Source organism: Vipera ursinii, assembly GCF_947247035.1.
Source record: "Vipera ursinii genome assembly, chromosome: 2".
Classification (NCBI taxonomy): domain Eukaryota; kingdom Metazoa; phylum Chordata; class Lepidosauria; order Squamata; family Viperidae; genus Vipera; species Vipera ursinii.
In genome coordinates this window covers 101,522,932-101,549,140 of record NC_139513.1, presented here as the reverse complement: position 1 = coordinate 101,549,140, position 26,209 = coordinate 101,522,932, and the positions used below count along the sequence as shown (strand labels likewise).

The 26,209-nt window shown below is 38.5% G+C and overlaps 1 protein-coding gene across 5 annotated transcripts in view; it reads left to right on the top strand.

The window, feature by feature from the left end:
* TENM2 (teneurin transmembrane protein 2) overlaps window positions 1-26,209 on the top strand; it is a gene marked incomplete at its 5' end in the record, with an annotated part of 931,826 nt that overhangs the window by 719,632 nt on the left and 185,985 nt on the right. For all 5 annotated transcript variants that reach the window (XM_083351308.1, XM_083351307.1, XM_083351306.1 and 2 more), the window contains 3 exons: window positions 7,178-7,383; window positions 19,759-19,954; window positions 22,745-22,846. In XM_083351308.1, coding sequence (XP_083207434.1) covers window positions 7,178-7,383; window positions 19,759-19,954; window positions 22,745-22,846 — 504 coding nt within the window. The remainder of the gene's footprint in view (window positions 1-7,177; window positions 7,384-19,758; window positions 19,955-22,744; window positions 22,847-26,209) is intronic.

Genomic DNA, 26,209 nt, shown 5'->3' with positions numbered 1-26,209 from the left:
CTATGAATATTCCACAACCAATTGATTCAACTTGCAGAATTCCACAACATTTTAGAGTGATCTAGCAAGTGTGTGTTATAGTTTTCATGCATGTTTTTAAGTTGTAGAGGTAAACCTCCTCCCAGAATGTCAGTCCCATGTACATGTAATTTTAATAGCTTTAAATATCTGGAATATGTTGTACTATTTTGAATTTGAATCAAAAGAAACAGAAAGATAGAATCTAAGAAAGTGATTGAGTAGTAGAACTTTGAGGAGATATTTCCATAATTTTCATGTGAAAGTAACTTCAATAGTCCTATTTTTTAAGTTCCAATAGAGAAAAATCAGCCGAGCCATACTGAGTGCTATCAGTAGAATTTATTGACAGCCCCAAACTTTATCATGTGTTAGACAATATACAATAGGCTATCAACTACACTGTCTAATAGACAATAAAATACAAGTCTGCAGAGACTTTCTAAAGGTTCATATAATCCCTGTGTTGACTGTACTGGATCAGAATAAATGGGATCAAGTATATTGTCTTGGAAAATACTCGATATTCACTTTTATATACTAGAAATAACATAAGTCATGCAGAATAATCACTAATGATAATTTATGTAGTGAAGGTATCTAACTTTTGTTAAATTTTGTCATGTCTCTGATAGGAGCTCAAATTCTGTTTATTTTGCAGGAGGAACAATAGTTCAGTTGTTGAATTTTGCTAATTTTCAAAATTGATTTTGATCAATGTGGCTTTGTATCCCTATGCCCATTTCTATTCCTATAAATGTTGTTTTAAAATAAGATTTATTCCTAGCTATGCTGTATGCGTAATCACATTTCATCCACCTTTCTTAAATGCATATAATTTAAATTTACTTCAAAAGTATTAAATTTAACATTATTAATAAAGATTTTTAACTTAATTCATATAATTAACCTATTATTTAAAAATACTTCCATGCAAATTAATAACTACAAGTCAACAACTGGGTGATAACAATATATCCTACACAGCTTTCAACATTTTGTGTGTATAACTGCATTTAAAGTGGGTTTTTTTTTTCTAGAAGGAGCACTTTTTTATATCCATGCTAAGTTCTTCAGAGACCTTCCTATTAACTTCCCTGCAGGGTAGTTCATGCTCATGAAATATGCAGATAAGGAAATTGAGAACAAACTTGATTAATTTTGCAAATCCTAGTTATTGCACTCAAGACATATATTGTATTTGTTAGTCTCTCAGGATACTTTCATTTATCTATACTCTGAACAGAAAGTTAGAATATAAATATAAACTGAAATAATTGTCATTACCATCAAATTTATTAGCAGTTTTTCCACTTGAATGTTAGGATTCACATACATTTGGACTGCAGTTAGAACACTGTTTCAAATCACTAATTTAAATAAAGCACCTGGGTGTTGTTTTTCCCCATCACGTTAAAAATATGATGATACCTGCTTAAAGAAATATTGATTGATGAAGCATAAAAACCAATTTCTTAATGAAGAAGGTATTGGAAGGGAAGAGAAGGGAAGGGAAAAAGAAAAAGAAATTTTATATTTCTGGTCAGCCTTCAGTTAACAAGCACAATTATAAGAAGAGCTACTAAACATTTAGCAATGGAGTTCAACAGGAGAAAGGAACAAAAAACACAGTGGAATGACTAGACAACTATCTCTGTTCTGAGGAATCTTCTAAATATTGGCTGATTACAACGGATTACAAGGGATGTGTCTTGAAAATTGCTGATTACCTTTTGTGGGTGATTAAGTGACTCTTTCTCCTGAGCAGGCAGAGACTGCCAGAGACACAACAGAAGGAATATAAAGCAGCTAGTTTCCTTGCACCAAATTCTCTGAGTGATGGAAAATAGAGACCTTATAGGACTTTGACAGATTAGTTTAAGGGAATCCCTAACACCTCTCTTCCTGGATAGTGGGTTCTGACAGAACCAAGAGGAAAAAGGACATCTACCATTGATGCCTCAGAAACAGAAAATGAACAGCATGATCAAAGTCATTACCGGAACATTTGTGGAATGTTGGTATTCCTTCCAGAAAACAATCTTGTACATAGCATACCAGCAAGTACATGCATGTCAACAGTGCTTTGGGGGGGGGGGAGAGGATTAGAGGATTAAATGCCATCCCCTTCAGCTGATAAGGGAGTTGAACATTTATTAGCTCAAACAAGCCAATACAAAATCAGCTGACAGAGGAAGCAGTTCTTTGTAAGTGAGATAATATAATGTGCAAACCTAATGGTGAGAATGACAATCAGAAAAAAACATAGTCAGCATTGCTGAAACCTGAGGTGCAGAGAGAACATACATATACTCAGTTTTCAGAGAAAAGGAAGCATAGCTGACCAGGACACAGGAGGATAAATTCTGGACACATTCTGCCATACATCCTCTCCCCACCCCATCTTTCCCCAAGCTGAGTAGAAATATTAGCATAAAGTGTACAGCTTTGACAGTGTTCCCTTAATATTCACCCAGAGTGGGCCTATGCAGTGCTGCCGTGTGTATAGCTCTACCACACTATGCTGTAAGGTAATAACTGATGGTTTCGCAGAATGAATTTTTATTTCCATCCAACATCATCAACTATTGGAAAAGTTGCCACCGCTCCTCTAACAGATCACATGTTGTGACATTCCTTGTACTTGCTGGATGCTCTGTCCAGTCAATTTTTCACCCTTTTTGGTACCTTTTGATGGATTTGTGCAGTCCAGATGCAGCCATAAGATAAGCATCGTTGAAGATCCGGCAAGAAACTAGGTTTGGTGTGTGTGTTTGTGTGTGTGTCTGTGTGTGTTTGTTTGTGTGTGTGTGTGTGTGTGTATGTGAAAGAATTTTTCTTCCAAGGAAAACCACTCAGTAGGTGGATAGGTGAGTGTTTCCTTTGAAATGTGAATAAAACAGCTCCTTTACAGTTATTTCATAATTGCATAACAGGTACAGACACAGCAACCAGATAACAGAGACCAGTCCCAAAGGAGATGTGCCAATCCAATTTTAGATGTCCACACTTCTGTGTAATGTTTGAATGAGTGGCATGCAGATAGAATTAAACATGCAGATAATATCCAGATAATATATGGAGAAGGGAAGTTAAATTTAATATCTGAGCATTGTATACATGGGGGTGACCGAGATGAGAATGAGCAATCTTTATTAACTGACTACAGAATGTAGTCCTTAGAAAAGTGCATCCCTTTAAAAAAAGGCCTGCCCTCATAGTCCATTTTTCAAGGCACAAATGGAGAGAGGCTAAGAAATGAAACCTCCACAGTAAACCTTCAACTACCAAATCTTTTCTAGGTAATTTTGTGGGCAGTAAACCTGAAGGAGACATAGCAAGGGAAAAACTGAAACCTTTGCTACATGAGGATTTAGGCAATACTCTCCATCTGTAATCTATTAAATAGTTCAGTCAATTGATTAGTTAAATATAGAAGCATTCATAGCAAGTAAATTATATTATGGAAATTAGCTAAGTTGGTTTTACTGATATGTGGAGGTGTGATGGCTCAGCTCTTAAAGACACTGAGCTTATCAGCTGGGAAGCTGACAGCCCAGGTTTGAGACCCAAGCACTGCATGATGGGATGAGCTCCCATTCCTGCCAACTTAGCAGTTCGAAAGCATGCAAAGGCGAGCAGAAAAATAGGTACCACTTCACTGAGAAAGTAACAGTGTTCCGTGCCCCTTGGCATACAGTCATGGTGGCCACATGACTACAAAAAGTATCTTTGGACAGTGCTGGCTCCCTCAGCTAAGAAACAAAGCACTGTCCCTCTAGAGTTAGACACAACTGGATAGGGAAAACCTTTACTTTTACTAAGATACGAAGCTTGATATGAACTATCTGATACTGAATACACATAGATATATGTTATTCTATTCTGTTTTTACCAACTCTGTATTATTGAAGGTACCAGATTGTATTGCTTGGTTTCTTGTTGTCTACAAGATTGTGTGCTTAGGGGGGAAAAAGTAGTAAATAAATAGAAAGGTCCATTATTCATTGTTTCATTCTGAATTTTCTTTTTATGCTTCTGGAGTAGTTACACAGGCATACTGTATTGTTTGACATTGCATTAATCCCATTTATTCCATTTGTTTTTTTACCCTTCCTTGTCTTTTATGTTCTGATATTACTGAAGGCCCATTAACCTAGATTTTTTTAAAAAAAAAAGACACAGCTTATTAAAAACGTATTCAAATATTAAGAGTGTTCAGCCAAAGCATTCTCTTGCCATGTAAAGACTTTGGCAGTACAGTATGTTTAAATGGCTTTTCATTGCATGCAAGTATAAGTCTCAAGAGCACAGGCAATTTGGAATTTAAAACTGGAAACTTGTTGCAGTGATAATTGCACTTAAAGAAAATGGATGAAGAGGATATGTTTTGGTACTTGGATTATTCACACTTCCTAGCTGCATAATTATAAAACTGTTGCATATCAAAGAAGATTTTTGCTAAACATTCTGAAAGACTTGGGCAAATTGATTTACTTGCTAAGATGTTAGCACTAATTTAATGTGTATTCTTATATAGTTGAAAGTACATGTAAATCATACTCATAATCATGTCAGTATAAGACTTACTTCAAATTAAATATTTGCATTCATATAGATTTTTTAGAAATATTCCCATCAGTATGCAATGGAAAAGTAAACAGTTTACCCATTTAATAATTTTTAAGGCAATTGGACAACTTAAACTGAAGAAAACTGATGGTAAAATACATAATTGATTCTAGTCAAAAAGTGGCTAATGCTAAGAAAATGAGCTGGGAACAGTGTCAAGGACAATGCTAAACACAGAATCTACAACCTGAAAGCTTAAATACTGGTCTGATAAATGCTAGTCAGCATTTGAGTAATTATGAATGCTAACTAGCATCCTTTATCAATGACCAACACCTCTATTTGCCTCTGAAGGCCTCATGTATCCATCTGCACTCTTACATCTTTCCCAAAGTCAAGACTTGAAAGGTTTGGTACCAGATAGCTCAGTTAATAACTCCATTGTCATTACCTTCCAATTATGATAAAAGCCAATAATTTGGATATTATTTCTAATATTTGTAAATTGTTTTTGCATCTACATGTAATGACGTTAAGTTCTTTGGATAGTTTGTGTACTGGTAAGAAGGTTCAGCTGCTTAAAATCAGATGGTAGATAGACAGACAGACAGATCTGTCTATATCTCCTATTATGTTTTCTGGGCAGCTTCCATAAATCTGGAATATACAATATAAATATTAATAGCACTTAGACATATACCACTCCATAGTGAATGGTTTACAATATTAGCATATTGCCTCTAACAATCTGGGTTCTCTTTTTCCGACTTCGGAAGGATGGAAGGCTGAGTCAACCTTGAGCAGGTCAGGATCGAACTCCTTGCAGTGTTCAGAATTAGCTTGCAATACTGCATTCAAACCACTGTGCCACCACAGCTCCTCCTGCATTATAAAATAATATAAATAAAGAAGCTGAAATATATTTAATAAATGGCATATAAATTATTAAACCAATATTATAAGGCATACATTATTCATGAGCTCAATAGAAATAAGATCACATTACATTTATATTGGTCCCAGAGGAAAGACATAAATATGCAACATATTTATATACCTCAGTAACAGATTGGCCTGCTACTGTCTTAGGAATTGGGATGACTGTGGTGAGAATGCAAGCTAAGGAAATAAAGGAGAACAAATGGGAATGTGGTCTGAATTGTATTTGACTGAATAACAAAGGACAAAATGCACTTGGGCCCTGATTGCTTCTTCCTATAATCCTTCATATAATATCTTGGTATGGTTGTCCACAATAAGTGATCTTCCTCTTAATTTTTTGAGATATCTGGATCTCTTCACCTGAACATTAGTTAAGAGATTATGGAAGCTTAGAAAAGAAGATGCACATAGGACTCACACATCTGGTAGACACAGCTTCTTGTAATCCAAGATTATTTTGGTGTCCTGGATTTGGACACCCATGACCGTATACATTACAATAATTTGTAGTATGTCCAAAGTCAGTAATTTGTTTGATCCCACCATCCACCTGATCTGTTTTCTTTCACTGCTAGTTCTTTAACCCTGCCAAGCTCCACTTGTATTACATGCTCAAAATAAGTTTGGATCATTCTTTATTTGATCCAAGATTGATTGGTTGTTCTTCAGCTTAGTAGCAAGCCACAGACCCATAATTTATTTATTTTTCCTTCTCAAATTTGTATTGTCAGGGTTTCATAATTGCTTATGACTCTTTTCACAACACACTCAAGTCACGTAGTTAAACAGATTGGCAGAAAGTAAAAATTACACACACAAATATATAACAAAATGCTTTATTATTGGTGTCCTATTTGGCCTTCACAAAGCAAAAATCTAGGAATTAAGTGAAATATAAGTATCAAACATTTTGTTTTTGTTTTAATGTTTCTATATTACTGTTTCATGATAGTTTTACTATACATCACCGAAAGTCATTGTCTAGCGAACATTATTAGCCAAAAGATTTCAACTAAAAGATGATAAACTATAATAAACTCAATATGCTAAACAATACATTTAGTTTTCTTAATATTTAGTTTCTTAATGTTTGGTAGAAGAAAATTTAACTGTCTTTAACAGTATTTCCTTTCGTCTGTATTCATTTCTTTTTATATTTTGATTGCTTACACACTTGCTTGATATTTGACACAGGATGAATGCAAGTGATTGAAATTATTTCTTTACTTTCCCTTGTGGATTTATTTTCATATTCTGTTCACATTAGAATGGTAAAAAGAGAGCAAGGAGCTTTTAATGTGCTTAGTTGACTCTCCACTCTTATTATGTTTGATCAGTAAAGAGCAGCACTGGAAATCAAAATGGGAGAGAAGCTGTATGCAAGGTTTTAAATGCCCCAGGGAACAAGTTTATAGCTTTTTAAGAAGAAGTTTGTCATTCTTACTTTGATAAAATTCTGCTAGAAATGGTTTCCTTTCATTATTACTTTTTCAAGCATAGGTTGGTAAATTTAGTCTTAATAACTACTTTGCCCTTTGCATTGATGCATAGGTTTGCCACCCAGTTTCATCTTAAACAGGAGTGCTAAAAAATAAATCTATTTGATTCTGACTGTCCTATGGTTTTATTCGCTCTTCTCTTCCAGGACCTTGGGCCACTAGAAACAATAGCATTGACAGTGGGGAAACAGAGGTCGGACGGAGGGTCACACAAGAAGTGCCACAAGGAGTATTCTGGCGAGCACAAATTCACATTGCGCAGCCACAGTTCCTGAAATTCAATATCTCTTTAGGGAAGGATGCACTTTTTGCTGTCTATATAAGAAGAGGACTTCCACCATCCCATGTACAGGTATTGTACTAAGATGCTGAATAGAACAAAAGAAGAAGAAGATGATGATGATGATGAAAAAGAATGGCAATTGTTTTGTAACTACTGTATCTTTTTATCTGAGGATTTGGGTTACTTCTTCTATGTTTAGCAAAGATTCTATGAATTTCCATGCCTCCATGACACTGAGGGCCATTTCTAGGACTGACAACATCCTCATGCAATAATATCACAACCATTTCTTTCTCTATTAGCTTTTCCCCACTTGGTCTCCTTCAGATCTTCTGGAAAATTGAGTAGGACAATATGGCCTAGAATTCCCAAGCTGTCTGGTAACTGGTGTCCCACAACAACTTTTAGGTGCTGATTTGGGGAAGGTTCTTAGAGATCTAACTGGAAAGTGAATAGGAGGGGGGAAAACAGTGATGAACCAATAGAGAGCAGCTTTTCATAATATCTACTTCTGATTTAAAGGACTTTTGTGAAATATGTGAGGCATTATCTACAACCTTTGCTTTTCCATATGTACATTTGTAATCATATTCCTACAGATATAAGTTTAAATTTGGAGAGAAAATGACCAGACTATCACCCAATCCTATCCTATTAGCCTAGTTAAAATGCAGAGTGCATAACATAAATTCTACCTGGGATTTGATTTTATTCCTGCATGTGGTATTCAAATCCATAAATTGTTGCTTACGTTTATTCCTAAGTACAGTCTTGCACTGCAGGAGTCCACAGTCCTGGCTTTCCCCAAACAAAACAACCTTTCTTTTATCCTGGCTTCAGTTAATAATATTCACCTATTTCAATATGTCCAAAAATTATGCACTAGCTTTCTGAGCAGCTATAAACCTTGACAACAGGATAACGGTACTTGGCAGCATCTATTGATTACTTAATGTGCTGTTAGGAACAGTCTGTTCTATCCCAGAATAAAAGCAGCATTAAATGCTTTTCTATATGTCTTGCAAGATTTATATACATAATCTGGAGTCGACATTAGGTAGTGTCCTAAATCTGAAAATGAAAATGTCATGTTCCCACAATTTAAAATTTTGATTTGGCAAAGGAGTATAAGGCTTCACTTGACAGTTCATAACTGATTAATGCTGATAAGCCAAAGCAAGTTACAATCCTTTGAGGGAACAAGTCAATAATCAAAAAAATTAGGTACATGATTAACCTGAGAATATGAAGATACAGTCCCTGTCTGAAAACCCCAATGAGTTTGAAGTTTCTACGTAACTCTTTAGCAAATATTCCAAATGTCTAGTAGTCAGATTGATGGAGCTGGGGGCCTGTTTAGGAACAGTTCTGTGGATAGGGAATGAAGCATGAAAGGGATAGCAGCCCTTCAGAAATGTTACCTTGAATGACATATTAAAAGCAAAAAAAAAGGTTTGATAGCTTTGTGAGCTCTTGTAATAAAATTCCTAACACGCTTCATTAAATTACTCTTAAGCTTGTTGCATTTTTTATCTGTTGAACTGAAAATTTGTTGAATGTTTAGGAGCCTGAGGACTCTACCTGTATTATACATTCATGTCCAATCAAAGACAAATATGTTCATCAACAAAATAGTCCAAATGAAAAGAGTAGAAAATATGATAATAATTAATACAAAAAACTATTAGTAGTGCCTAGTCAACTTAATATCCTTAATCCGCCTTTCCTATGTAATGTTACACTCAAGGAGATGGAACTAGAATACATCTTTGTCAAAGCAAGCTACTCTTTCTATTATCCTAATTATGAGTAAAGGCTAATGGGAAAAAGCGTGGAGCAAAAGTGTTCATTTGCTTTATAAACATATTGAGATTTTAGTATATCAGTTTAGCCCTAAATTATACTGAGTTTCATTGACCTTATCACTGCAGTCTCTTATCATATGGTAGAGTTTTAACTTCCATAATGCAAAACAAGTATTAAAGTAAACTTTTTTACTGTAGGTTGTTATGTGTCAGTTGACTGGTGGATGGGCACTTCAGTATATAACCTTCAGATCAGATATTTATTAATAAAATTATGGACTTATTTAAAATTACTTGGCAGAAACTCATGTTGTTTACAGAAATGAGCTCCCTTGAAAGTGTACTATGTTCCTATTGTAAACTTAGATGCATGAAGTAAACAGAACTTACATATTGTTATTTTGATTTAACTAGTCCCCTCCAATCTACCTTGTAGCTCCAAAAATATTGGGTTACACATTGTAGTCCTACTTCTCATGGAAATGTAGTACAACATATATGTAAGATACATGATTGGAGATAGGTGGACTAAACTCCATTAACAGCAGAGCAAATTTATAAAGTTAAAACAGTACGTTTGTCATTAGAGAGAAGAAAGAAAGACAATTTTCCTATAAATTTTTGCATAATAGAAGAATGAAGATTATTGTCAAAACAGAAAACAGAATATGCTCAAAGGTTATAAATGCCTTTACTAAACAAAAACAAGAATTATAACTTCTTTAGAGACATGACATACCTTCAAAGAAAGCAACAAAAAAAATAAAATTTGTATCTTGTCTGTCATTTCATTTTAAAAGTTTAAAAGTTGACATGGGGCTCACAATACCTTAAAGTAAAATATATTTCACTGCATCTTCAAAAGTTTGAGATGCCTCTTAGTAATATGAGTTTTCTTAAAATGCTATATATCGTGTTCCACATATTTATAAGTTAGTGTTTGACACCAATTCCACAAACACCAAAGAAATTAAATAGCAGTACAGCCTATTAAGGGTGGCATGAAGGAAACATAAACATGGAAAATGCAATCTCAATAACTTCTAGATGAATTAGCAATATATTCAAAGATTTATTACTCATGTCGATGGAACATACAGCTTGTTTCTGATTTCAGAGATGAAGTTACAGTCTTTCGCTGTGTGGTCCACATCTCTCACTTTTACCCATTTATGCCTGGCTTTAGGGGGAAAGTGACATTTTAACCAAGAACATTTTGTAAAAACAGTTCATTATAAAATGCATTTTATCAAACGTTCAATAGAATAGAACAGAGACATGTAAAGTAATGAGCCAGCCTGACAGCTAGTGAAGCAGAATCAGACCTTGAATTCTGTCTGTAGCTGGTTTACAGTAACAATAAAGACAATAAAGACAAAGCACCTTTTCACTGAATTCACTAGCTAAAGTTTATACATCACCTCAAGGAATAAAAATTCAGCTGATCCCTACTTTTTGATGTTGTTATTTTCCTTCCCTATAATAAATAAAGCAACATATTTCCACTTAGCATTAGATACATCACAAGAATATTTTTTTAATGTTCAGTATAAACTGGTCCATTCAATAGTATAATATTTGAGGAAGAAATACAAAAGAAGCAAATAAAGTTGAAAGAGAGTTTGAAGTTTACTTACAGGGCGTCTAGTTTTCATGTAAGGTTCGTATGTAGAGTCATAGGCTTTTTAAAAAAATGAAGGTCATGCATTGTAACTGCCATTGAGAATTAATCATTCCAGGTTAGCCTATCCAATGATAGGAATGTTTGAGCCTAGCAATAAAGTAAAGCAGTTTATATGCTAAACTGCTTACCAAATATATAAAGGTAAAGGTTTCCTTTTCAGTCATGTCTGACTCTAGAGCAGACATGTCAAACACAAGGCCCGGGGGCCGGATCCGGCCCGCAAAGTGGTTTCATGTGGCCCCCAAAGCCATCCTGGAAACAGTGAGGGAACGGCCCCTGCTGCCTTGGCCCTGGCCCAGAGACCCTCCTTCTGCCAGAGACCCTCAGATCTGTCCCACTCCTGCCCAGGCCCCCATAGGTACCCTTGATGCGAACGATGTAGAGCTGGCCATGCCCACCCAGTAGGCCATACACACTCCAGCCACGCCCACCCAGTAGGCCACGCCCACCCTGACCACACCCACCCAGCCCCCCCGAGGGCAACCACACTGCTGATGTGGGCCTCAATGAAATTGAGTTTCACACCCCTGCTCTAGAGCATGGTGCTCATGTCTATTTTTTGGCCAAGGGAACCAGTGTTGTCCAAAGACTATTCCCATGGTCATGTGGCCAGCTATATGCCAAGGGTTACTTTCCCACTGAAGTGGTACCTATTAATCTACTTGTATTTGCATGCTTTCAAACTACCAGGTGGACAGGAACTGGGGCAAGTAACAGGAGCTAACCCTGTTGCGCAGAGCTCGGATCCCAAACCTGGGCTCTCCAGCTGACAAGCTCAGTGTCTTTAACTACTGAGCCATTGCACTCCTACCCAAATATGTAACAGCATATAAATCTTGTTTTCCTTTTGTAACTTTTGTCTAAGGCAAACTATGAAGAATTTCTCTACTAACTAAGTCAGGAAGAAACATGTTCCTTTTTGAAAATACTCTGGATATTTTCTATTTGTAATCATTTTGTAGTGTTCTTTTTCGTCCTTCTGTTTGTTTGTTTTTTTCCCATACCAGAAAAATTGACTACAGAAAGATAAAACTACTCTTGAACAGATGACACCCTTTATTGTTCAGGGTCAATTCAGAAAGGGTTAGTAGACTTATAGCCACTCAGAAGGAAAGCAAGTATCCAACTTGTTATAAACTCTGTCTTTATCAAATATAAAGCATTAAAAAAACAAAGTTTGACAAATAAACTAAAAGTAAAGCCCAGTACATTTATTACCACAAATGAGTAGAGAAACAGTTAACTCTGTAAATTCATATTTATTTTGGTATATATATTTCTTAATGTATACCTCTTTCCCAATTTTTTTTCTATGGGAATTTTTCACTAATATATTTACATTAGTTTTCTTTCTGGGGTTTTTTAAGGTCGGCAGTTTATATATATAAACTCTGAACCCCTGATACCTAATAGAAAACCTCTGAATTTTAAGATTCATCACTTGTAAAATGGGATGAGATCACATCTGCAGGGCCCCATACAGTTCTGTGTCCAATCTAAAGCCATTTATCACTGCATTTCCACTATATTGTGGAGAAAAACATCCTCCACATCTCCATCTCTTTCAGCGTCTGAGATTTAATGGTTAAGCAGCCATTGCAAAATGTCTTTTTCTTTCATCTTTACTCTTAAGCTTTGGCATTCATTGTGGTACCACAGTTATATAAAAATGTCTGAGAACCGGATCATATTAATAAGGGTAATAAGATTATTTGAAAAGGAACAATAATTTTTCAAAAAGAACTGATACCCCTCTTTCATGTTGCCACTGCATTTAATGCAGATATAAGATGCATGGATTTTTATTACCAGTTCTTAATACTGAGCATGATCAGTAGCCTCCATTATCTCATTTTAGTTGTTCCCCGCATTCACTGGTTTGGAATCATTTGTGATTGGGAGATTATTTATCCTATTTAAGCCAACCTCTTCACTGTCCATGTTATCTATCCATCCAGTTGCCTACTGCCTTTTGGGAATAATATGGAGGAAATAAAAGCTGTGGATTAGACATCTCAGCATGAAAAGGATAAAAATGCACAGGGCATTCTGTCGGCAATTCTCTTGTTCCTGGGGTTCTACACACATATGAATTAAGCAGTCTTTTTCAATGTCAGCTGTTGTGTATGTAAATAGTTAGCAATAAGCCATAAAAGATATTGCAAACACTGTGCAGCTTTGCAAGGTTTAAAGCGGGAAAATAAGGTGCAATCATTGGACGCCACAACCAAGGAGCGGGAAAACAGACAGTTTGTATTGGTTACAGTTCAAACGCTTTCTCTATAAAAGGGTTGCAACATTTGACATTTGACAGTTGACTTTGTGTATTCAATAAACTCGTTCAGTGTTAACCACTCTGAGTCCTCGTCAATTCGAACCAAACAACTGGCGACGAAGGTGGGATTGACAGAAGACCAGAGATTAGGAAGAATTGTCGTGAAGGCGGCAAAGTCTGAGCGAGTCACAGTCAACCGAGCGGCCGCGGCAGAATAGGAAAAAAATTCTCCGAATGGCGCAAATCGGGTCATTGAAGGAATTTGACCCTAACTTCCCCGAAGATTGGGAAGAATATATTGGTCAGGTCGAAGGATTCCTGTTAGTGAACGGAATCACCGACGACCGAAAAAAAGCGGCGGCACTTTTGACAATTTGCGGCACACCGGTCTACAGAGTCGCTGTCGGGCTGTGCCAGCCACAACCAGTCTCCAGCGTGCCCTATGCCGACCTCCTTGCAAAACTAAAGGTGCACTTTACTCCCCGAAGGTCCGAACTTTTTTGGCGGCGCATCTTCGAGAAGAGAAATCAGAGACCGGGGGAGTCCATACAGAAATTCGTCGCTGCCGTTAGGGAAGCCGCAGTTCGTTGCAAATACGATAATTTAGAAATTAGGATTCGGGACAGAGTTGTGCTAGGCTTACGCGATGAACAATTACAAAACAGAATAATCGCCAAACCTACTGGCGATTTACAGGAAGTGCTCGACGAACTCCTAACGTATGAGTCTACCGGGTATCGCGACCCCCCCCGCAGTAGCATGGCGACAGTACCTGAAATTAACCAAGAGGGCTATGTGGACTGCGGGGAGGTGGATCAGCAGTGGGAGGAAGAGATCGCCGAAGTCTCCAGGCGATTTGGGAAGATGGCACCCAGACAACTTAGAAGCGAAGGGCCCGAACCCGGCCGCCGGCAACAACCCGCAACACCGCAGAGACCACCGACCGGGGCACAACGACCGTGGCGGGACACCGCAACCAGACCGCGCGACAACGACACCCAGAACCGATGCGGCAGCTGTGGCGGCAACCATCCCCGCGCTTCCTGCCGATTCCGCACCGCCAAGTGCAGGGCTTGTGGCAAGACCGGCCACATCCAGGCCATCTGCAGAAACCGCGTCCGGGACTCCCGTCTGAATGAAGTCGATGTGTGGCCAGAGGGTAAGGTAACCCCCAATGCCAGTGGCAAGGAGACCCCTAGATTCCGGGCGAAATTTTCAAACCCAGGGGAGGTGGCCCGAGTCAATCGGAAAAGGCAGGGAAGGGGGCACAATTTTCCGGACGGAAAATTAAAAATCACAGTCCTTCTGCAAGGGGTTCCTTGCAGAATGGAAATCGACTCTGGGGCTTCAGTGTCGATAATTTCCACTGAAACCCTGGAAAAAATTGAACAACTAAGTGGAAAAAGAATTCCACTTAGCCCAACAAATATTCAATTAATGGACTTCCAAAAAAGTCCAATAATCGTAAAGGGAAAGACCAGCCTTAGAGTTAATTTTAAGGGATTTAAGGGGGTCTTAGATGTGGTAGTTACGGAGGGGAATAGGACTAGCTTAATAGGGCTTAATTGGTTTCCTGCCCTGGGAATTTGGATAGGGGGAATAAATTCTGTGATTAGAAATAAGACCCTCGAATCCGTCTGCAAAGAATTTGCAGACGTATTCGATGGATCTCTAGGCAAGTACAAAGGGCCCCCCATTAATTTTAACCTAGACCCCTCAGTAAATCCAATCAGGCTAAAGGCCCGGAGGGTACCTTTTGCCTTAAAAGAAAAAATCGAGGCCGAGCTCGACCGGCTTGTAGGCCTCGGAGTTTTAGAACCCGTTGAGGGCGGTTTATGGGAGACGCCGATCGTCACACCCCTCAAACCCAATGGGGATGTGAGGATCTGCGCCGACTATAAAGCGACCCTCAACATTGGAATGAAAAAGCATGCTTACCCGGTCCCGACGGTGAAGCAGGTCCTCGCCACGATCCAGGACGCCGCCATCTTCGCCAAGCTCGACTTGGCGCATGCGTACTTACAGTTGACTGTTTCCAAAGAGGCTGCAGAGGCGCAAACAATTGTTACCCACAAGGGGGCGTTCCGAGTCCACAGACTGCAATTTGGGATTGCAGCTGCTCCAGGCATCTTCCAAGAAGTGATGGAGAGGACCTTAAAGGGCATACCTGGAGTATGCCCTTACTTTGATGATGTCCTAATAGCTGGAAAAGATGAAGGAATGTTAGTAGAGCGGCTGGAACAGGTACTGGGTAGATTTAGAAAGGCTGGATTAAAATTAAAAAAGGAAAAATGTAGCATAGGGGTTAAATCCACTGATTTTTTGGGGTTCAGGATTGACAAAAGCGGAGTCCACCCTACCCCTGAAAAAATTAAAGCAATAAAAGGGGCTCCTGAACCAAGGAACAAGGCCGAGCTACAGGCCTTCCTAGGCTTGGTAAATTTTTATCACACTTTTGTGCCACATAAGGCTGCCATTGCAGAACCACTGCACAGGCTTTTAGATAAGAAGACCCCTTGGCATTGGCAAGACAAGCACAAAGTGAGTTTCCAGACCTTAAAAGATATCCTTTCCAGTAGCTCAACTGTAACCCACTTTATAGAAAATAGACCAATCTACCTGGCGTGCGATGCTTCGCCTTATGGCGTTGGGGCAGTAATCAGCCATTTAGACACCCAGGGAATGCAAAGACCCATTGCTTACTACTCCCGCACACTAACCAAGGCAGAGCGGAACTATGCTCAAATTGACCGGGAAGCTTTAGCCATAGTGGCAGGAGTTAAAAAGTTCCACGACTACCTGTATGGCAGGAACTTTACAATACTGACAGACCACAAACCCCTGCTGGGACTGTTTACCACAGATAAACAGACTCCCCAAATTATGTCTCCCAGGATGCTGAGATGGTCCATTTTCCTCTCAGCATATTCATTCTCCCTCCAATACCGACCAGGTAAAGACATGGGTCATGCAGACGCTCTTAGCAGATTGCCCCTTAGCACAACAGAGGAGGACCCTGCCCCAGTGGGACAAGTAATGTCCCTACAAGATATTCCTGATCTGCCCCTAACTGCTAAAGACATAGCTGAGGCAACCAATAAGGACCCCATCTTAAGGAGAGTAATGGCCTGGGTCATGAGCGGTTGGCCCAACGCCAACCCAGACGTAAAATACAGTCCATTTTTCCGAAGGAAGGATGAACTATCAGTTCATATGGGTTGCTTACTTTGGGGAACTCGTGTAGTAATCCCAGGAATCCACAAATCAGCTATTCTATTTGAATTGCATGAGGGACACCCTGGAATAGTAAGGATGAAGGCCTTAGCTAGGAGTCACTTGTGGTGGCCAGGATTGGACCAAGACATTGAGGAATGCGTTGCCAATTGCCATCTGTGCCAACGTTCCAGGCCTGAACAACAACACATCCGCACACATAAATGGGAGCTAGCTAGGAATCCTTGGTCCAGGATTCATATTGACTTCGCTGGACCTTTCCAGGGGTTAACGTTCCTTGTAGTGGTCGACAGCTACTCTAGATGGCTAGAAGTAGTACCGGTCAGTTCAGTAACGGCAGGCAGAACAATACAGGCATTAAGGGGCCTCTTTGCCACTCATGGGTTGCCGGATTTAATAGTGTCTGATAACGGGCCACAATTCACATCTATTGAATTTCAGGATTTCCTCAAGGCCAACTCGATTAAGCATAAGACTTCTGCACCCTTCCACCCCTCCACCAACGGATTGGCTGAAAGGAACGTGAGGACCACGAAGGACGCGCTTAAAAGAATCATTCGAGGTGACTGGCATCAGAGACTAGCTGAGTTCTTGTTGGCTCAACACACAACCCCTTGTTCGGCTACAGGGAAAAGTCCAGCTGAAATGAGGTGGGGAAGAAAAATCTTGACCAAGTTGGACAGACTACACCCCGACCGACTCCAACCAAACATTGAATTAGACATTCCTAACAGAACATTTGAAGTGGGGGACTTGATTTGGGCCAGGAACTACGCCCAAGGGGATAAATGGATTCCTGGGGTGGTAACTGAAATCTTAGGTCCCCTATCATACATCATTGAGGGGGAAGGGAATAGGGTCTGTAAAAGACACATAGACCAGCTGAGGAAAAGATCTAGTGGGTGTGTGCCAGCTGAGGGGGACCAAAGCTCAGTTAGGGCAAACAGTACAGATAACATTAGGCCTGAAAGTGGTGTAGTGGTGCGGCAAGATGACATATTTCCTGATGCCCATCAACAACAATTCAGTCCAATTGATTGGGAAATACCCCTGCGAAGTAGGCCAGTGACAACTGAATCCCAAACACAACCTAATACACAAGGCAGTACATCTGAAGCCAGTAACCCTGAGCCCAGGTCTAGTAGTAACCAGCATAGTAACCAGCAGCCAAGCAGTCAACCAGGAAAAAGGGTCCCTAGCAGCCAAAGTAACAGATACCCTTCTAGAATACATAGGCCACCAAAATACCTAATGGACTTTGTAAAGAAATGACACCAACTGGGGGGTAAGGGGTGTTGTGTATGTAAATAGTTAGCAATAAGCCATAAAAGATATTGCAAACACTGTGCAGCTTTGCAAGGTTTAAAGCGGGAAAATAAGGTGCAATCATTGGACGCCACAACCAAGGAGCGGGAAAACAGACAGTTTGTATTGGTTACAGTTCAAACGCTTTCTCTATAAAAGGGTTGCAACATTTGACATTTGACAGTTGACTTTGTGTATTCAATAAACTCGTTCAGTGTTAACCACTCTGAGTCCTCGTCAATTCGAACCAAACATCAGCTCTTATGAGTTCTCTTTTTAGCAGTGGTATAGCTGAAAGTGCAGTGCAGTGAAAGCTTCCTGCATCTTCTTGGACACAGTTACTGCCATGGGGTAAGACCTGGTCCCTGTAGCTTCAGCCAGTTCAGATCATTTTAGCACCTCTGCATGTTCCTCCTTCGATCTGGCCAACTGCTGTGCCTGCCTGCTATCTAAGGGAGAAAATCAGTATCTTATGCAGAAGACCAGGAGAGTCTATTAACACTGTCCAAGCAGAGCAGCATGCTGTCAGTGAAAAATGTCAAGTTTTATTCTTACATTGTTCCATGTTGACCCTCAGTACACAAACCTCCTAAAGAGCAAAAAAAAAAACTCTTAAGAGGCAGGGGAGGGGGAGTCCTCCAAATATGTTATCCCAATCAAGAAATATTGCAGAAGTATATGTCTGTGTCTTTAACCCTTTCCCTTCCTCCTGACAAATATATTTAAATAACATCTGTGGTTGCATTAAAGCCTTGCTACAATGAGAAAGTTTGTGTGCTTTTTATGAATAGTGTATACTTATGAATGCATTCATTGTATGTCAAGTAGTAAACTCTATCAAGTAGTAAACTCTATTGCAAAACTTAATTCACACAGAAGAAGTAAACAGATGTGATGTGGGCATGTTCCATTTTCAGTGCAGTGGGGAAAGGGCATATGGTGCTATATTGAGCTATATCTACTTCCGATAAAAATGCCTTGCTACCTAGACTGGAACACATTTTTCTTGCTACCAGGTTTTTGTCACCGAATACACTGAATGAATATACAGTCATCTGCATTTAAAATTGTTTTTCGATTAATGGGATAGATAACTTGGGGAAATAATTACTGGCCAGATGGCAGAAAAACCTGTCATTTTTAAGTGTGAATGTACATATGCAAATCTTTCATTTGGACTGAATTGGCTGGAATGCTGGGAAAGGTTTGTTTTTTCCCATAAGAATCCTGCTTGATCTTCATTCTTAACACAATTGCCTATTTAAGCACATTATACTACGTAATTGTATAAATCTGTATGGAAACCTTAGATTTAGACTTAAAACTAAACACAATATATTTAATCATCATGTATAGTTAAAAAATTATATGAAACCAAATGTTGCAAAAATAAGACATCTTTGCTCTTCAGAAAGCAGGCTGTGCTTCATTGATGCAATAACCCGCTGTTGCATCAGATTTGTTTTAGGCAAATATGTCTACCTGCTTGTCTCCATTGGTAGAAGGACATAGTTCCTTTGCTCTCTTTTGATTGAGGGAACTGGATATATCTAGTCCTAATGAAGAGAAGAACTAGGGGTGATATGATGGCAGCCTTCCAATATTTGAGGGGCTACCTCAAAGAAGAGGAGGTTGACTTACTTTCCAAAAGCACCTCAGAGCAGAACAAGAAATAATGGATGGAAGCTTATCAAAAAGAAATCCAACCTACAATTAAAGAGAAATTTCCTGACAGTGAGAACAATTAATCAATGGAACAGCTTCCCTCCAGAAGTTGTGGGTGCTCGATCACCAGAGGTTTTAAGAAGAGATTGGACAGCCATTTGTCTGGAATGATATAGGGTCTCTTGCTTGAGCAAGGGGTTGGACTAGAAGACCTTCAAGTTTCCTTCCAAATCTGTTATTCTGTATTCTGTACAACTAGTGTAAGACCTCTGGGCAATATGAGTAGGAGAGCGAGAGGGACCAAGTTACTGGATTTAAACTCTGTGAAGATTTAGTCCTTCAGTAATGCCACCTGCCAACAAATAAAAAGTCTTAAGCTTCATATTTTTTTCACTGCAAATAAGCATTGTAATACATTTTTCATACTTTATGAAATATAAGTATAACAAGTGTATTTTTTTTCTTTTCTCCCATAGTATGATTTTATGGAACGTTTAGATGGGAAAGAGAAATGGAGTGTCGTGGAGTCTCCTCGTGAGCGCCGAAGTATCCAGACGCTGGTTCAGAATGAAGCCGTATTTGTTCAGTATTTGGATGTGGGGCTGTGGCACCTTGCTTTTTACAATGATGGCAAAGATAAAGAAGTGGTTTCTTTCAGTACTGTCATATTGGGTACGCCCTGGCAATGCACTCTTGGCTCTAAAAAATTGAATAAATTATGTGTGCTACCATTCAAACCTATCTTATTCAACCTTGGTGGGTCTTCTTTTCAAACAGATATAGCAATTTTATCAACCTCTAGCTGGACTTCAGCTCTGATAAGCTCAGGGGAATATTGTGTTATATTAATTATTATTATTATTATTTATTTTAATTCCATTTATATCCCGCCCTTCTCCGAAGACTCAGGGTGGCTTACAAGCTTAGCAGTAGCCTTCATTCTATGTATATGTCTGCTTATTAGGGCTTTCACACACACCCCAAACGGCATTATTACAAAGTCAGCTTAATTGCCCCCAACAATCTGGGTCCTCATTTTACCTACCTTGGAAGGATGGAAGGCTGAGTCAACCTTGAGCCTGGTGGGATGCGAACCTGCACTAATTGCAGGCAGCTGGTGTTACTTAAGGAGGCATTAGCCCACTGCTCCACCAAGGCTCTTATTAATTATGTTCTGCCTTAGCCTTTAAATTCTTTAATACTGGCAATATATATAAGGGACATTTTATAGCATTAACCAGTTTCATTTCAATCTTTTATAGCATTGGGCAACTTGGTCTAGTCATTAAGGCACCAGACTAGAAACTGGGAGATAGTCTTTATGTCTAAATCCCACCTTAGACGTAAAAGCTGGCTGAATTTGGCCAATCATTTTATCTCAGCCCAACCAACCTCACAGTTTTGTTGTGGGAAAAATAAGAGGAAGAAAGAACATTAGGTATTATTTAGTATTAGTATTATTTATAAAAAATAATGAAAGGCAGGACAAAAACAAAAAATAATAAAAAGCAATAATAAAATAAAACATACACGTTGCTAGCAATTCACGGTTTCGTGTTTTGAAATACTGCATTAGTGTAAACCAGCTTGAGTTAGAATAATCAAGAGATAGGATAGTATAAGAAATGTATACCCATGTAAATCTTACATCTTGAAATATATACAATCCAGCCCTTGTCTCAATACTTTCATATATTCAGAGAATCAGCAATTTGCTAGAAATGCAAAATTTTAAAATTGCAACATTTCCTTCCATGGACCTATATTAGAAAGTGTTGCCAGGAACAGAGTCACAGTTTATGAGAAAGTCCAAAGTAATAGGTATAATAGTTAGGTAGACTTTTTGATGGCACAATGATAGTAATTGCCTGAAAAGGGAAGAAAAATACAGTATTTTATTCAGTTCAGAGGTTATTTGACACATATCCATTACCTTCATCATCAAGCCACATATATAAAGTACTGAAATACTGAGCAATATGAAATAAAAGAACAAATCTTAAAAGATATTATTCTTCAGCTAAACACATATAAAATACAGTACTGTTCTATATCTGAGTGAAGTATAAAATCTTTATAATTTGATAAATTAATTAAGTGAAAAGTTTTTTCCTGCCATTATTTTTTTATTATCAATTTCAAAACAATGATAATTATTGAGTCACTCTGAGCAATAACCGTGGTATTCTTTTCCTTCTATTTCACCTTTTACACATTGTGTGTTTACAGAGACATACAGATATGCATTCCTAAAATATATAATTTTCAGTATAAATGTTTCATTTTTTTATAATTATTGTTGCTCCCTCAACAATAATGGTCTCACGTCTATAACACCAAATTGGCAGGAGAAAAAGGCACAAAAATTATTTTCAGTACAACAGTCACTGGAATTCTTAAAGAATGGCTTGATTAGCTTTTTCTTTACTAAGTGTACTCATGAGACCTTTTGTGTCCTTTGGAGTCTAATTGTGTCGTTTGTTGCCTGTTTGTTTGAAAGAAGCCTGACAATCTCTGGGGTGTGTGCCACAGAAAGCTGTCTGAGAAATATTAAACCACAAAAGTTATTTTTGAATAGTGAGAGATTTCAAAGATGCCAGTATTCCATCAGAGCTTGGTTGCCTTGGAAAGAAATCACTGGACCTTTCCATTAAGTCTGAGACATATGGTTTGATGCACCAGCTATGCATAAGAGAAAGCAGTAGCACTCCAGCAGATTTCTGTTCCTTTTTAGGCTTTAAGGGAGACATTCACTGTAGCTCTCTGGCTTTTCTCAGCATATTGATTTTCTTTGCTGCACATATATTGGTAAAGATGCACAGACAAAATAAAGCAAAAAGTATTAATAACACAGACTGATGCTGCAGTATGGTGGCTACTTCCACTCCAGAGATTATGGAAAATATGATTAAAAGCAGCCATTTTAGCACGTTTCGTTCATACAGAATTATTGTCCGGCTATAATAATTACTACATGGAAAAGCCACATACAATATAAAAAGAAATCACACCATATATAGGAGACTCCCTTCTGAGTCATAATACACAATTGCAGTCGCTTACCAAAATACAATGGCTCATTCTAATCATTAGTACAAGAGACCCCTCACCGTGAATGTGCGATTTGGACTCATTATATAACAGAGGGGACCTCTCTGCCTCTACATTTCCTGAGATGGAAAATGGGGCTGCTAAATGCCTTCAAGTGCAGTAAATTCTTTCTTTCTTTTTTTTCACAGAGAGGAAACAGCTACTCAACCCAAAAAATAAAAATAAAAACAAAGTCTTTAGTAATATTTAGAAAATGTAGTGTTCAGAAGCTTAAGATTTTCTTCTTTGTTCAGGCAATTTCTAATTATTGTGAAGTGAATTTCAGATGTTGAAATTTCATTAAATGCATGAATATCAAAAGCAATGTTAACTGTAGAAATAACTGACAAATCAGTGATGTCTGTCTTTCAGATTCTGTACAGGACTGTCCACGCAATTGTCATGGGAATGGAGAATGTGTATCTGGAATCTGTCATTGTTTTCCTGGCTACCACGGGGCAGACTGTGCAAAAGGTAGTGATTAACTTGCTTTTCAAATGCTACTTATTCTATAGTTTATTCTAAATCATAGGGGAAAATTTTTTTCATAGCAATTATGTATTTTTTTCAAAGAACCGACACAACCACAGTTTCCCATAATTAATTTTAATTTTTTTTATTCCAAATCTATCTGGATCCTTAGTCAATTTTTAACTTTCCAGAATAAGCACTCTAAACACTTTTTGCTGTTTATTTCAAAAATATTCTTCCAAGCCCTTAACACTGTATTTAAAACTTCTCTCTTTAAGAAGAAGGGTCACTTGGTGGATGCAACAAAAACTTGCAGCTCCAAAGGGTCTTGATATTTACAAAGCAGTAAAAAGTAATGCAAAATTGATTAAGGAATGAGCTTGGTCAGGCTTTTGACCCATAAAAGGCTGTGTTACAACTCTATCCCTCATCTCCCAGCCGCTCAACCCATAAGCCACCTGCAAAATCTTAATTCTTGCAGTTTGCTGATAAGGAGCAGCTGTCCAAAGTGCTCATGGAGTTTCTGGAGTGATTTCTCTAGCCAGGATCCAAGATCCAGCCACTGTTTTCCACTTTAAGTACCATCCTTTTTTCATCAAGGACATTGCCATGGCACTCACCAGAAATCTTTCTTTGTTGCATGTTGACTTTGCCCTTTCTAACTCAAGCAAACACAAAGCAGGGTAAAAATGTTAGCCGTCATTTCTTCTGTCCCATCATCCTCATTTAATTGAATACACTATAATAACATCCAAAGCAAGTTCTACTGTACTGCTTTCCAGGTAGTACTCAACTTAAAACCATTTGTTCAGTGACCAAAATTATGTCAGTTTTAAATAAACAACTTGTGCTAGACCCTTGCAGCAGCTCCATGTTCACATGATCCAAATCTAGGCACTTGGCAATCATTTGCACTTATGACTGCAGGGGTGGTGCAGCTCCCTCCCCCATCTATTTCCCCCTATCTATATCCTTTGAGCTCCCTGCACTTCATAGTTCCTGACACACCTAGCTGATCTTCACTGTCTTTTTCCTCCTGCTACTGATGAAACATGTCTGGCATGGTCCTCCATGAGGCAGCTGCTGGCCATAGAAGGTTTTCTTCCCAAGGTCACACCCTGTGGTTTTCTTTCAAAACTTGGAGAAGAAAGTCTCACATGATTTCTTCATGAAAGGCCAGGGCAGGAATGTTACATCACCAGAGGAAGAAAAAAGACAGTGAAGGTCAGATTGCACAACAAAGTGCCGGACAACAGGGGCGTCACGGTGCAGGGTGGCAAGTGAAACCGTGATTGGGACCTGGGTTGTGGGTGGCTGCAGCTTTGCACTGAACTGCTGGACCTGGCTGGGCTTCATGTTACAAAGGACTTCTTCAAAGGACTTCCCAAGAAGGCCTTTGAAGTTTTAAGCCCAGTTCTTCACAGAAATCCTTCACAGTGCAAAACTAAAAAAAAACTTTGTGCCATGCATTAGGGCTTCCTGGGAAATCCTTCATGGTGCAAAGGCTATTCCTTTGCAGATGCCCTCACAAAAACCCTTTGCACCATAGAAAAAGCCCCTTTTTCTTATGCTGTTGGGGTTCCTTGGGAAGCCTTGTGCAACAAAAAAAAATTGCCTCTGCATTGTGCTGCTGGGCCAGGGTGGGGCAGGGCTTCTTGTTGCAAAAGGCTTTCTAGTCTAGGAAAGCCCATCATGGCCCAGCAGCAGAGTGCAAAGGAGATGCTTGTTGCATCAGAGGCCAGAGCTGAGGCAAGCTTAGAAACCATTTTGTGCCATGCTACTGAGTGAGGCTCAGCGGTATCTATGAGAAAAACAGACAAAGACAAAAGAATCTAACTGAAGAATCACATCATTCCATTTCACCAGTGCAACTCACCTCTAAACTGTGACTTATTAAGAACAACTGTACAGTAAAGAAGCCTTATCTCCACTATGTTCTGGAAATTTACATTTCCCCTTGCTTAATGTTTCATGATATTTTCCATACCATATGGTTCAAATTGCAGGAGAAAAAGATCGCATATATCTTAAGGTTATAACTCAATCATAACTGCCATACAAAAGTAAAAAGAAATGCTGTTACTTTGCTACCTTCATCCATAACAAAATGCCGGCTACCCTGTGTAGCATTTAGATTTAAGCCAACCAAAAGGAAACTGATAAGCATTCAGGAATAGTGGACATTCATTATATAAGTAATGATATTCTACACAAGATTACTACTTCTCTTCTAGGTTGATACTATTGTAGTTAACTGATTTGTCCAAATTACTTCTGTCCTGTTTGTACTGGAAGGTCTTATACCCAATGAACTATCTTCTGTCATTTAAAAAATATTCAGGGCAGCTTAAGAGCTTATTGATTGGGAATTTCTATAATGCTCAAAATGGAGGCATCGTCATATCTCTCCAGGTATTTAAAATGAATTGAATTAATCATAGGCTTAAAAGTCTCTGGTGATCTTTTTAAACTTCTTTGGGTTTAATTAAAACATCTGTGCACTTTTAATTTATCGATTCATCCAACTCATATGTCATGATTTTTAAGACACCCCAGCATGCTCTGCATCATTTTTAACCCAATTTCCAGTTAACTAAAGCAATTAAATTCACCCTGGATTAATTAAAGCATCCATACTTTAGTGCTTAAGTCAGCGTGTGCTGCTTTCCCCACATGGTTTTTGAATATTAGGGATTTGACACACCTGATGAGTTTTTTGTCCTATGATTCTCTGCCTTGCCTGCTAACGTGTAGTTTGATAGCACAGGAGAGTAAACTTTTCAGATATTGTATTTCTACTCCAACTCTCATTAGAATGATGAAATCTTTGAGTCCTTGTTCCCAAAATCAGGGATGTAAGATAATATACAGTACGTCATTCTACAGAAAATTGATGGATAGCATAAAGAAATAAGTGTTATTACAAGAGATAAGAGAACTCACAGTTCAATGTTAAATATTTAGGATTTTTATATAATGCCTCAATAAATATATAAGACAATATATATAAAAATTTAAAAATATATAAAAATTCTTGAACAATTAGAGAAGTTCTACAATGCACCAATTACCTAAAGACATTATGGGTTCCCCTCAATTAAATGTATTCACACATGGGGGGCTAGACAGTCATTTCCTGGATGCTTTATACTGAACTTTACACTGAGAAATAGAATTGTATTCAGTAAACTAAATGGCTTCATCCAGTGTTTTGATTTTCTGGTTGTTGTGTTTTCTGTCTACTTAGTTCATCTTTGTCAAATGAGGTCCAGCTACAGCCATTTCAGGATTGGGTGGAGAAGCTTGGTTTGGGAAACTATACTAATGACCCAGTTGGATTGTCAGGATGTGCTTTCTGTATGACTA